This window comes from Merops nubicus, unplaced genomic scaffold, assembly GCF_000691845.1.
Source record: "Merops nubicus isolate BGI_N331 unplaced genomic scaffold, ASM69184v1 scaffold28141, whole genome shotgun sequence".
Lineage (NCBI taxonomy): Eukaryota > Metazoa > Chordata > Aves > Coraciiformes > Meropidae > Merops > Merops nubicus.
This window is the reverse complement of record NW_008589405.1, coordinates 1-14,114: the sequence shown is the minus strand read 5'-3', so window position 1 is coordinate 14,114 and position 14,114 is coordinate 1. Positions and strand designations below refer to the sequence as shown.

General features: G+C 35.5%; 1 protein-coding gene across 1 annotated transcript; it reads right to left on the bottom strand.

Moving 5' to 3' along the window:
• Positions 1–210: 210 nt before the first annotated feature.
• Positions 211–13,343, bottom strand: NAE1 (NEDD8 activating enzyme E1 subunit 1). Its single transcript, XM_008949600.1, is given in 19 exon segments — positions 211–320; positions 1,349–1,398; positions 1,473–1,587; positions 2,007–2,099; positions 3,079–3,165; positions 3,999–4,038; positions 4,384–4,459; positions 6,178–6,311; positions 6,400–6,459; positions 7,651–7,742; positions 8,507–8,570; positions 8,839–8,901; positions 9,470–9,579; positions 9,941–10,050; positions 11,167–11,246; positions 11,547–11,618; positions 12,194–12,224; positions 13,130–13,194; positions 13,296–13,343. Coding segments are annotated over 19 exon segments (1,500 nt in total).
• Positions 13,344–14,114: the final 771 nt, after the last annotated feature.

Below are 14,114 nucleotides of genomic sequence, written 5' to 3'. Positions count from 1 at the left end.
AGCACAGCTGCTGCTTTTGTCTTTCAAAGCTCAACCAGAAAATTCTATATTTTAAAAAAAAATTCATAATTTGGTATGATTTTATTTGTCCTCAAAAAAAAAGAAAATCATTACAAATAAAGGAACTTTAATTCACAGGTAACACAGAACTGTCCAGTCAGTGGCAGAATACCACAGTATTTACAGGATGACAAATGTGAGACTGTTATCCTAGAGCTGGAAAGTTGCTGAAGTCTGCGACATTCCACTGTAAATATAGGTGTTATTAAAAATCACAAACTGTCCTGTAATGACTTTGATAACCTCCTGTGCAGCAGCTCCTGTAAAAAAGAAATAAACCCAAAGGTAGTTAAGTTAGTCATATTTAAAAATCAGTAAAGGATTGTTAGTCATTTAGAACTCACTACATTGGAATTATTTCAGAAGTGCATGATAGGACTACTGTAAGGAAAAGATGCCTTTCAGGACCACCCAGTATAAAAGAGGCTCAGAACACTGCTACAGCAACAGTAAGCTTCACATACACCTTGCTGTATATACTTTCTGCATCTCTACATACACACACACACTAAAAACTTGCAAGTAGACAGACTCATGCACATCGTGACTTCTCTAAATTGAAAAGTTAAATTTAAAAAAAAAAAGCAGTTAAACTATAAAATAAATGGAAGGGTCATTTTACTGTGATCCCTTTGTGTTCTCCTGTAGCATGAAATATTCTGTCATTTCTTCAGAAGTTAACTCATTTTTCTAAAGCACTGAACATACCAAATTCCACTTAATCACAAAAAAATTCCTACATCCACAGAGTATAATACATTATCTTCAGCACCACATGAAGCCAAATAAAGAAAAAACTGATATATTTTAGCTTCTATTAAGGCATACTTTGTTTTGATAGTACCTGCAGGTTGGACTAAGGTAAGCAATCGAGGCTATTAATAGATACTTAACATAAGTGTTTTGTGTTTAAAGGAAGATGTGTACTATGTTAATATTAATACAATTCTTTCCTTTTTTTCTTCTCAACACAAAGCCTCTTTCAAGCATTTTAAACATTTTTATGTTATTAGAATTTGTTTAATGGGGTTATTTTTCACGCATATTTGGTTTCTTTTACTGACTTTAAACCTCTGCTGTATGCACTCTCTCTATACACCATGTATCGGAGGTCACATCTGGGGATGAAGGGAGAAGACTTTTTTCTGATACTATAACTACAGTCTGTTATTACAGTCTTTGCTCCAACAACATAAAGTAATTAAACCAGTGGAAATGTTGACTCGAGTAGGTACTACAGCAGGCTGGTTTGTTTGTAGGGACCTCAGAAGCACAGTGACACCCTTACCTCCCAGGAAGGCAGCAATCGCATGCGGCTCAGCAGCTCCATAGCGGCAGCTGGACAGCAAAGTAATAGTTAGTATTTCAGGTCAGCTTTACCCACCAAGCAGCACTTAGGATCTAGTACTTACAACTCATGAACATAGTCATCTTTTACCACCACAGACAACCCATGCTCTTGTAAGAAAGCAGTAAGGCATGATTTTAGTTTTCCAATATCATCTTCTACCTGGTAGTTGTAGACACCTGGAAAGGAAGTGTAACACCATATTTTAAGCAAATGGGTTTAAATGGCAGCCTAAGTATTTTATTTTTCTAAGAGGTTTCTAAGCAAATCAATACATTAAATTATTAATACTAGACTACTAATAATTTAATACTCTGTCAATGCTACTCATGATCATGACAAATTACAGCATAGCTGAACCAATTCAAAATCCATCCAACCCATTTCTGTGGTATCAATTCAAACAAATTCCCAAAGAGAAAAAATTCCCACTGATTTTCACATTCTTAATGTTATAATATAGAAACAAAACCACACCTAAGTGTAGTAAGTTTAATATCCATTGGTTTAATATTTGTAGTTTATAACTAGTATTATAGTAACTCTTGGTTCTTTGTGTCTCTTTTGATGACATTAAGTAATTCTGGCATTAACATACCTGGGTATCTACCGTGCTGCTTATAAAACCTATCTACAGCCCGTAGCATCAGGTACAGCACCACTTCACTGTCTGAGTTATCCATGTGGGAAACTGAAAACAGCAAGAGAACTGGTCAGCTGGTACAGATGAAATGGAAAAGGAAAGGTATTGAATTACTTGAAATCAAGTATTTCCCACATGCTTAAACTGCAAAATCTGCATTAAAAAAAAAAAATATTGATAAAAGTGCCCTGCAAATGAGTCTCAATGAGTCAGACACATGATTCTGACTCCAGAGTGTATGACGAAACCATGTTGTATGTATTTCATATAAACTGTCAGTAAAGATTCACATTTCAACTCTGACAGCTGCTTTAACATTAAATGGTGTATTCCTTTGTTATTTTGGGATTTGAAATACATGCTTCATATATGGAACTAATTATAAAACAGGTCTTAAATCCCTTAACATATAGGTTCAATAGTTTGTTGGGGTTTTTTGTTTTTTTACATAGTACACAATTCATATTGCATAGTATCAATTCAAGGACCTTCCACTTAAGGTGAACACGTTTTGTATATACATTTTGTTTAAAACATTCAGAAGACTTGTATAAGCTTAATTTAAACTTTTTATCAAAGTATTTCTGGATTTAACAAAAAAAATTATGCCTGTTCAAAAAATAAATTGCACTATTAAGTAACTAGTTTTCCTACTCGCATACTGACAAGATAAGCTGATTGGAGCCAAGACAATTATTCTTATATCTTTGGTCAAGTGAAAGCACCTTTCCAGCTCTGTCAGAAATAACTGAGGTACAGAAAATGAAGCTTGAAGGAAGTGTTTTATGTGCTATCAAAAATAAAATCTCCAAGAAAAAACCCAACTGAAACATAACTCTGCAAGGTCATTTTTCAACTTTCCAACTCAAACTGAATTAAACATTTTAGACTGGAAAAAAACATACTTCTAGTTGATGCCACATCATAGAACTGCATAACAAAACAGAACATGTAATACGCAATTCTTTTGGATCACAAAATTGTTGCAAGTTGACAATACAAGTGTGTGCCAGAAAGGAGTACTTACTGATTTCATCCTTGTTAAATGTGTTTAAGCCGTACTCCTCAGCCAGAGATCGACATCGCACCACTCGGAGAAAAGCAGAGTTGCTGCCTAAGCAGAGGGAGCAGCAAGGAGAACATCACCCACTTGAATCTGCCAACAGTTGCTAAATCTTTGTAAGTCTGTATTCTCTGACATGTTAATCAGGAAAACAAAACTTTCAATAATCTCATTTAACACTTTTCTGTTTTTTTCTGGTAGCTTGCAGTAATATCTATTAAGCTACACTTACATCTATGATCACAAGTATTTCAGCAAAATACTTTGAGCTTATTTACTTCCAGAATCTAAACATATCTGCTGTGTTAATGTAACAGTTCACAACGTGTGCAGCTTCTATAACAATTCATCAATCACAGCCATCAACTTCACACTGTACTCTTCCCTGATGCAAATTAACATGGGCTCTTTTCATCTTCTGCTGTCTCACACATTCTCAATGAATATTCTAACAGTACAGCTCTGAGTGGAGAAAGGTTATTCTCCAGTATCATTGTTGTGAAACAGCTCAATGTGCAGCTACTACCTAGCACTCAAAAGTGAGCAACTGCAAAGGTCTCGAAAATCCCAGCAAGTGAAGCACCAATGCAGGGGCAGGAAGCTGTTAGCTACACGCTTAGAGGAAAATTTCCCAGTGGCAGGGAGCCTTACCCAGGCTGCTGTGCAGGCATGTATCCATACCCAGAACAGACATAGCCCAAAATGCCATCAACAGTACTTTCAGAGGAAGTATTACTTCCACTGAAGATGAGGGATGCAGCTGCTAAGCACTTATTGAAAAATTCAAACATTGAGTTACTGATTAATAACTACATCGTCTTTCAAAAGTTTTTCATTATTTGACCATTTGCATAAACACAGCAGCAGAATCCAGGCATACTCACAAAGTAATTTTAATTCCCTCTCTGAAATAGATTCAGGTGCCTAAAAGAAAGAATATACTCATTCTAGTATATACAACAACCAGAGAATTTGTATTTTCAGCAATATTTATATAGTCACTGGGAAATAACACATATTTCTTACTTAAAAAAAGATAAGCTGTAAATAAAATATCCCTGTATGCCTTTTATTTGCAGAAACCAGAAGTGAGATATAAAACAGGTCACAAATTTGAAATTTAATTAGAACTTACTTAAGCCTTTTGAAAAGAATTGAGGCAATTAAACCTCCTCTTTCCACATCTGTCTCCTGTGACTTATGTCTGTACAGAACATCAGGGAAAAAAATATTTCTATCCTACCACAATGGCTGTACATTTGTAATTACCTTGCCTAGGGATTGTAACAATTTGGCAGCATGGTCACCCACGGCAGCAATATCCTTCTTTGCTTTTTCACGGTATCTGTTAATGACAAGAAGTCTCAGTAATTGCAGCATAAAGCTATTAACTTCACAGTGAAGTCTCTTACTTTTTTATTATAAAGACAATACAAGCCACATGAATGGAAGTGAGCTACCAAAGGGTCACAAACACACTTATTACTTCTCCCTAGAATTCTTCAGCATAGCCAAGCTGTTCACTAAAAATGTGGCTTAGAAATGAGTTAAAATTAAAATAAGCACTACTACAGTCTAGGAAAAAATATTAAGTGGTTTCAGGACAACAGTTCTATGTCCTTCACTGGGCTTCCAGTATTTCATTAATTTCTGTGTTTTCATGTTTGTAGTTGCAGTATATTAGTTATGTTAAGACCTACAATAATGCAAATATCTCAACACCACAGTAATTAATGAAATTCTATTTAAGACCTCATTTTAAGGAACCGTAATAGTTTTATCTGCAAATTAAAACCCTGTAATACCTATTGGAGTTGAGAGCTGAAGTACATAATGCTCTGGAAATTCAGTACTGATGTTTATACAATTCAGATTATTAAGTTAAGAGTATCTGTGCAAGTTTAAGCAATTATGGTTTCATTTAGGAAAAAATGACTAGTTCTTGGCTTTGCTATATAGAATAACTTCCATGAAGCAATAGCAATGAATTATTTTAGGTATGTAACATTTATATATTCATCTTTTTAATACTATTCATCACAGTTCTGAGGAATACTCCTCTAAAATTACTGATTTTATTTTGACTAGTAAACACTATTGAGGCACTTTTCCTAGCAGAGGTTGTTTCAGAGTTTATGGAGAAATAACCAAAGTCTATTAGAAAAAATACTTCACTCACTGAACAATTCAACAGCACAACTGCACAGACAATAAACTGAACAAACTCTTTTACAAGAAACTGCTTCATTTTAAAGATTAAAAAATAAAAGAGGAAGAAGCCATCAACTGCAAAGAAAACGTTGTAACACTGTAAAAAAGTCCTTTTGGCCCAACAATTTGCATCATGTCCAGGATGCACAGAAAGAGCAAGTAAAAAATAAAAGAGGAAGAAGCCATCAAGTGCAAAGAAAACGTTGTAAAAAAGTCCTTTTGGCCCAACAACTTGCATCATGTCCAGGAGGCACAGAAAGAGCAAGCTGATCCATGCCACTGCTGTTTAGAATGTGCAGTTAGTGTTCACTCTTCCTTATCTACCAAACAACTGTAATTAATGCCCTCTGAAGGGATTAAGTATTTGGAATTAAATATCTAGGAAACTAGAATTTCTGTAACCAGGTTGACAACATATTGAGGAGAAAAACCACCGGCTGTGTTTAAGCAAGGATTTGCTTTGGGCAGCAGTATCTGGGATATGGGATCTACTGTTAATAGGAAGGTCTTTGCTATTTCTGAAACCAAGAAGTGGTCGTGTACTATCCAACCTTAGGAAACTGGGATGCCTTGAAGGGTTAAGGATCTGGTTCCAAATAGCAGAGAGCATCGATACAGGAAATAGATAGCCCCTCCAGTCCTCCTCACCACAGTCTCACAAACACATGTATAAAAAACCAAAACAAACACAGAAACACACATCCACACACACAAAAAAACCACCAAACCTAAAACAACCAAACACAAACACACAAACACTCAGCAGAGGAATTAATGCACTTTGCAAAGTCTGAAGTCATCACCATTTACTATCATTAGTAACTATTCAATAAAAAAAAATTGTATACTTACACATTTTGCAATTTGATAAATTTACTGGAGTCTGCTATCATATCAGGAATAGTGCCCCTGACAGGCAAGCTTCCTTGGCCCTCATTTGCCACAAATTCCTTTACAGCTCGAACCAAAATCCAGAAGGAGGGTGACTACAAACACACAAGAGAGACTTATGCGCACAAGTGTTACTTATGATGCATTTTCTACAGTTAAGTCTTACCCTTAATTACTCATTACCTGCTCTGTGAGATTTATGCAGCAATCATCATTAAAAATCTCTTCAATACATTTTGGAATCTAGGGAGGAAAAAAAAGGGCTTGTATTTACTTGAGTTTCAATTTCTTTAATTAACTCACCACTCATTTCACAGGTAAGACAACTCTAAGTGACCTTACGAGTTTCATGGCAAATTCTTTTCTGAATTCTACACAGTCGGTGCTTCTCAAGCATATTTCAAAGAGTGAACAAGGCACATGTTTATCATCAGGATGAATGTTGTTACAAACACCTTATTTTCTATCTTCCATGTTGAAAATTTCATAGAACTGGCAGCAGCATCAGCAGCAGGTACTATCAGATCCAGCTGCCCATTCTACCTGCTAGAGATACAGCAGTAAAAACATTAGGGAAGCAAGGAGGGCTTGCAAAGGCAACAGGGTTTTAACTCCTGAACTGCTGCTGTTCAGTCCCACACATCAGCTGAAGTAAAGCACTAACAGCCTGGGGCAGATGACAGCACTGAGTTTTACCTGCTGCTTTCTTGGTAGATTTAACATGACTGTCCAAGCAAGGATCAGCACAGTTCAAATAAAAATGGAATGTAATCTAGAAAGAATCACAGAATGTACTTTTACCTCCTGTAGCTTTTGCCATTTACTGTGGATGAGAGATTAAAAAAAATCAGAGGTCAATTCTAAACCATGAGTTACTATTTCATGATTACTTAAAAAGATTGAAAAATTCATTTTTAAGCCTGATCAGCTTATGAAAGGAATTTCATAACGTATTTCTTTAAGAGGAAACTACTGTATTTTCTGAATCAATGGTCCCTTGCAACACTTCATTTCTATTCAGAATAAATATTAAAGCAGCTTCAACATAGTACAATTTCAACATACACTCTCCGAGTCTCTCTCCTTGCAATATATTTAAATCAGCCACCATCCACATCAGTGACTGCTAATTCTTTATAATTTTATCAAGCACTTTATAGTGTAATCTGGGGGGGGAAAAAAAAAAAATCAATTGTTCAAGAAGGAAATATTTCCTTGCTCATGCAATGAAGCCACAAAAGAATTTCCCTGTTAGTGCTCCTCGTCTAAATCTATTTTACTACACAGGATTTCAATCGTAAAATTTGTACTAATCCTGCTTTGCCTAAATATAAGTGCTACAGATGGAATTCCTGTCTTAAAAGTGCATAATAGGTTCTGAAAAAATGAAGTAGTTGAAACTTCTTCAAATTTTGTCACAAACGTTTATTTTACCTCTGTGGTATTTAATGCTGTGTTCACATTTTTTATAGCTTCCTCAAAGTTTTCCTCATCTTCTGGAGTCCCATTTTCATTCTTTAAGATACCTTATTGGAAAAAAATAATAAATAAACAAGGAAACAAGAAAATACACAAACCCCTGGATTATATCTCATCATTTAGGTCTTACCAATTGAGCCGACAGCCTTTGGACATATTTGTGGCAAAATAACCTGAATTACCAGTAAGACATACTGATAACCCTAACTACATGGATATTCTGCACACAATTCCTTTTCTTATGGCATTAAATAGAAGTTACTTAACACAAAAATACCAGTTTGTGTGAGAAAGAGTAAAGTTTCATAATCAATAAAGTAGATGATGGTAACAAGGCAATTCAACTCTCCTTCCCATCCCCAGTCATGCTGCAGTGTTTTTTGGTTGTTTGGTGGGGTGCTTTTTTGGTTGGTTGGTTTTGGGGTTTTTGTTTGTTTTCGTCAAACACTTATAAGCCCACACAGCAAGCCAGACCAAGAAATAGACTCCACTAAAAACCTCATTTAACTAAAGGTACTTATTACAGATCAGGTTCCCTAGCCCAGCCTGGGGATAAGGATGACAGAACCACTCAGCAATTTGCAAAAAGACAACTTTAAATGAGTAAAAAAATTTTTTAAAAATCAGTTGTTTTATTCTGCAATCATTTAAGATAACATTTATTGAGCTTAAAAATGCCTCATTAATTTTAACACCCACAAAATGTACTCTACTGAAACAGTCGCTACACAATCTTTCTGTCTGGCAGTATAAGTGATCCCCAGAATTTTTTATATATCTATATATATATACACATATATATATGTATTACCTTGCCGAATCAGTTGTCTGAAGGCTTCTTTTTCTTTGTAACTCTTAGGCAATTGATCACTTTTCTAAATTTAAAAACACAAACAACATTTTATCTTTAAAATACCTACTACTAACCTCATTGTGTTCAGACTGCTGAACTTGAGTTTCTCATTGTTCACAGATACTCACTTGTATTTCAAACAGTAATTTATTTTCACAATTTCACTTTGTTTTATTTGTTACACACAGCCAAAATAATCTAGTCTAGAAAAGACACATCTAAAGAAATAATATGCATTATAATAACAAGCATCATAATAGACTGATGATTTATGAAGTTTTGCAATATACCTCATTGAACCATTTTGTTAGATACTTGGCTACAATCACAATCCATGGAGTGTGGCTATGGTCCTGTAATCAAACAGCAGAGAAAACTTTGTCAAGTTGTGAAAAGATGGAGGACAAACTAAAAACTAAAAAAATTAAAAATTTTAAATGTAAACTCCTAACATCCTCTCCAACACTGTGAAAACACAGGACATGTTCCAGATTTTGATTCAGAAACAACATTCTCCAGCTACCATAAAACAAGCCATTAAACTATTATTCATTTACTTAAAAGAAGGGTGGCTGAGCAAAGTCCTCCAATATTTTTCTGGAGTGCACAAATTCCCACACTGCTCTGCAGCAGTAGATAATCATAAAAATAAAAAAGGGAAGATGAGAAAGAATCAATCTAACAAAAGATCAGGTTGTCCAAGAATATCCCTTACTTCCTGAGACACCTGCTTAGGATTTAAATACAGCTTTTAACATCTGGGGCAAAGGCCAAAAATAGAACCTTGTGACTGATTCTACAATTGCCTCTGCTCAGATGAGACTTGGCACCAAAAAAGTCATCTACTATTAGTCATTTTCCATCATATCCCTGTTCTATACCAACATCTGTCTTAGGGCACAGTGCAAACTACATACCAACCTTTTTGTCCATATGATCCAAGTCATAAGACTGAATGTGTTCCCTCAGTTCTGGAAACGGTTTGTCCAGTCTCAGATCTTCTAATGTGTTGTCAGGATGAGATTCAACAACTGTGAAATAATTACACAATATATTTCAGTTTTATGTCAGGCCTTCAAAACAAAATCAAATTCAGTGCATCATCTGCTCCATTAACCGCTTAATTCTCAAAATAAGTGTTAGTTATACAATAAGTTAATTTAGTTATACAATAAGTTAATTTTAATGTCAGGATAATTTCCAATTCCACTATTTGTTGCAGTCCACAATCTCTACGAATTCCTCAAAGAATGCTCCTGGTGATGAACTGCAAACTACAAAAGACATATATACTAAATATATCACAAAAGTAAAAAAAAATAAATCAGTGACATTACATAATTGAAGCTTTAAACCTTTTAGAAAGGTCTTCCTCTCAGACAACCCTCTCACCTGTATGTTCCTTAATAATGACTCTCATATAACCAACCAGCCCGTAAGTCCTGCAGACCAGCAGAGGAATGTTAGAATTCCAGAGAAGCTCAGCCAAGCGCAGCAACGTACTGCAAGGAAAAACACTGGGGTTGTCCAGACATCCAAGAGGACATGTACAAGAGTTAACTTTATATAACAAGTCAGTTGTGAAAGAAGTTTTCTATGAGAGAACTCTAGTATTATCGTGGTTCTAAGCACATAAGGTGATTAAATTTATATGTTTCTAGCCAAGTGTAAATTCACTATTTATCCACTAGCTTACTTATATTTAACCCCACCTTCCCAAATATCCAAATGTGAGTAAAAAAAAAAAACTTCAATACATGTTGAAGGAAAGAAAGAAAAGAAATAGATCTGTGTGTTGGACAAAAAATAGCTTCCAGTAGGGGCAATTCCAATCAGAGGTTTTTGAATAGCACTTCAGAAATAGTCTATTCCTGAACACCTGCACAGGAGTCATCACTTCAAAGAGCAATTTAGCTCATGTCTCTATGTGAGGCAACATCTCCAGCTCCTCTGTAAGAAGCAGCAGGGAGAAAACACAAAGCCTGAACAGCAGCCACTTCCTTACAACAGAAAGATCTAACTCTTTGTCTCCCCAGCAGCCTCTTGCCCCTGGGAAGACAGCTTCTCTACTGAAACAGACACCTGCTCTTCTTCCCCAGGCTTCCCAGTGCTCTGAGAGTTGCCATTTTTCACCAGTACTCTTTACTGTAAGGCAGCATGCAAGGGGGCTCTCAGCAGAAAAAGGTTAAAGTAAAATCAAGAGCTTGTGGTCTTGACAAAGTTTATATGGGCAATGCACATCAGTAAAACAGAAAGAGCTATACAAAGGATAAGATCCACTTGCAAAAATCTAGAGGTATCCCAGACCCTATCATCTGTTAGGGATTCCATAAGAAGAATACTTGCTACAGCAATTGTGGACCACACGTAACGGTCACTACACAAGAGTACTTCACATAGACAAATACATCTGGAGACAGCACCTAGGAGTCAGGTGTGTATCTCAAAGATTTTAAACTATGCCTTGACGTATAAAAATGCCCATAGAAAACCACCATCACTTAATGTAACCTTCCTTCATGATGGTTCTGTTTTGCCAATGTTTTCTGGCAAGAATATGCAGGTAGTTGGAACCTGCTTTTACAACTAAATGAAAATAATTTTAAATTAGTCTTTACCTTTCTGGTAGTTGTGTGGCAACTACCAAGTTAAACCGATTAAAGAAGGAAGGGTCGTTGTCTAGAAGTTGTTCTGGACTCTAAAGAGCAGGAAAAAAATTACGTCAGGAAATGCTGAAAATTTGTGAACACATAATATCCAAGCAAGTCTGTTCAACGTTCAGTGTAAAGTGCTAAATGAAAGCTATAAAATGACCATGAATTTATAGAAGTGTTTAAAAGACAAACTGACTTTTTGCAAATAACTTAAGCTCTTCCTCCTTCAATATTGTTTTATCATGAAGCTAAATTGCAACATACAAGGACAACACATAGCCATTATTTTATACTTTTATCACACTGTGTAACAAGAAACATGCAGCTAATTTAAGAAAACAAACCTCTTCCACAAAGTTTCCAGAAACATCATTATTCAATTCCTGCAAAAGCTCAGTGGCACTCTGGGCACGATTCTGTTTCAAAACAATCAAAACAACATTGAATTTCTTGAAATGTCATTTATATAGTATATCAGTACTACATACTTATAAAAAAAGATAAAAAAGAGGGCTTCATCATAAGCTTTCTTCTTCCAAGCCCTGCTTATGTGAAGAAAAAAAATCCTTTAAAATTAAGCACTTGAGACCAGATTTAGTAATATTTTAAAACCAAGAATTGTGACAGATAATTATTTATTATCTCCTGCAGTCACCTATGCCTTTTGTACTGTTTATGATCTTTTTTCTTACCCCATCCACCTCTCTACTTTTAGCTTTACTCCTGCAATCACAATTCTCTTTCACCTTGTCCTTCCAAAGATTTTTTACCCATATCCTAGTAATTTTTTTCATTTAGTCTTGCTAGAATTGAGCTTATCTTCTTACTTATGAGCAACTGAAAAATAAATGTGGGGAATTCTGTCAAAGAATAGATTTTAATCTATACATACATACACGTTTTCAGCATGAGTCATAATACCACATTTGAGTATTTACTTGATACTGTCATGCTTTCAATACACCTTAAGTTACATTTGTTACAGCCTTACCTGACCAATATGGCTTTTTTGTAGAAAGAAACTGAAAAGGAGAAAATGAAGAGTTACATGGCAAGTTTTATTTTGAAGAAAAACATTAAAACTACATTTTATAGTGCAGAATATGTTTCTGACTCTCATACACAAGGAACCAAGTTACCCCCTTAGATCTGCTTTTCCTCCTCCCACCACTGTTACAGTTTCCTCATGACTTTCTGAAGGAATCTTTCCAATGCCTGAGCTACAACTCTGAAAAATAAGACAGGCCAAATTCCTCTTGAAACTAGGATCACACTACAGATTCTTTTTCACTACACTAATTAAAGACCCATTAGTAGTCATTTCTTCATGTAATGGAATATACTTCCCCCTCACATAACCCCTGTAAGTAAATAGATATTTGTAAGTATCTACCCAAACCATAAAGGAATGTGATCTTGGGTAAGTAAACTAATTATTTTATAGGATTTGCAAAGAGTTTCTCATCCTTTCCCCTGCTGCAAACAGCCTTTGCAAAGTTAGGAAAGCTAATAAGTGGCTATTAGTCATGATTTCACAATGATAAATTAACAAAAAATTATCTCCATCACCAAAATTACAGAAAATATGTTTAGCTGTGCTGAAATACAAGCAAATCTTGCACTGTCGTATTACAAGATTACAGCAAACAAATTACTTTTAAATGTTTTTATATTGAATAGATCATTGTCTTTATAATGTTAATACATACAAGAATACGAACTAAAAAACTATGTAAAGTCTGGCAGCTAGTATCAAAATGATCACACATGCTGCATTTGTCACAAACATCTAAAACAACAGATGACCTGAAGAAACATAGAGGCTTTTTAAATTAAGAATTTTATAGGCTGTCTTAACAAGTATAGAGACAAAACTACTTATGAAATGCTGTTACTTCTCAATTTGTATAGGAAACTAGTAACAAACCTACTTATTTCCAACATCTTCTCCAGACACCTGATTCCCATCAACAATTGTAAATGAACCAATACCTTGGGGGGGAAAAAAAAAAAAAAAGATTACTGTGAATAACTAGATACTATGAAATTACCAGATACATGATGAAGAAAATACAGAAGAGATCTCTGCTTACCTGGCAGCACTAAGTTTTTGAGTATTTCGGTTCCTGTTGCTGTTGCATTTATCACACAAACATGGGCAGATTCTAGAGCTTCTTGTCCATGGTCACCCCACAATCTAGATTGGGACGGAAACCAAAACATTACGAAATTCTTTTACTTCAGACTGAAAAGCAACTGTAAAGAAATGAAACTCACAAATGGAAGCTAACATACTACATTCCATTCACTGTTGAAAGGGGCTAAATGCACTAACCCACATAAGCTTTCCTCGTGAGAAAACTCACTTTTACAAACTTGAAACTTCCTGAAGAGCGAGCCAGTTTTACTGATATTTCATCTTCTCCATTTTTATACTCTACCCCATATGAATGTGCACCTCTTTTGCTGTTGTAACACCTTTAACTTTTTAAAAGCTATCATGGATCAAAATACCCCTTACACAATTTCATCCTAGGACTGAATGATCTTTTCTAAGTTTTATTAAAAAGAATAATTTTTTCTAACGCAAGACACTGAAAGACACAAGCAGTCAGAAACCGATCAAGTTGAGTCTGGTAATGCACTTAAAACATCTATAAAAACAATATCCACGCAGAACCCGGGGCTTGACTGTCCTCGGTCACGAACGCCCCACATGCACAGTACTTGTACTCTCTCCAGCTGCAGATGAAGCTACTGAAGAGCCCCAGCCTTTCAGCCATCCGCAAGCGCGTGAAAGTTAACCCACGCCGCACTCCCAAAGCCGGCTGGCTCCAGTGCAAACTGCCCTTCTCCTATTTAACTTTGCTCTTTTCGTCTTTTTTGCCCTTGTGTCGGCACAACCGATCCTG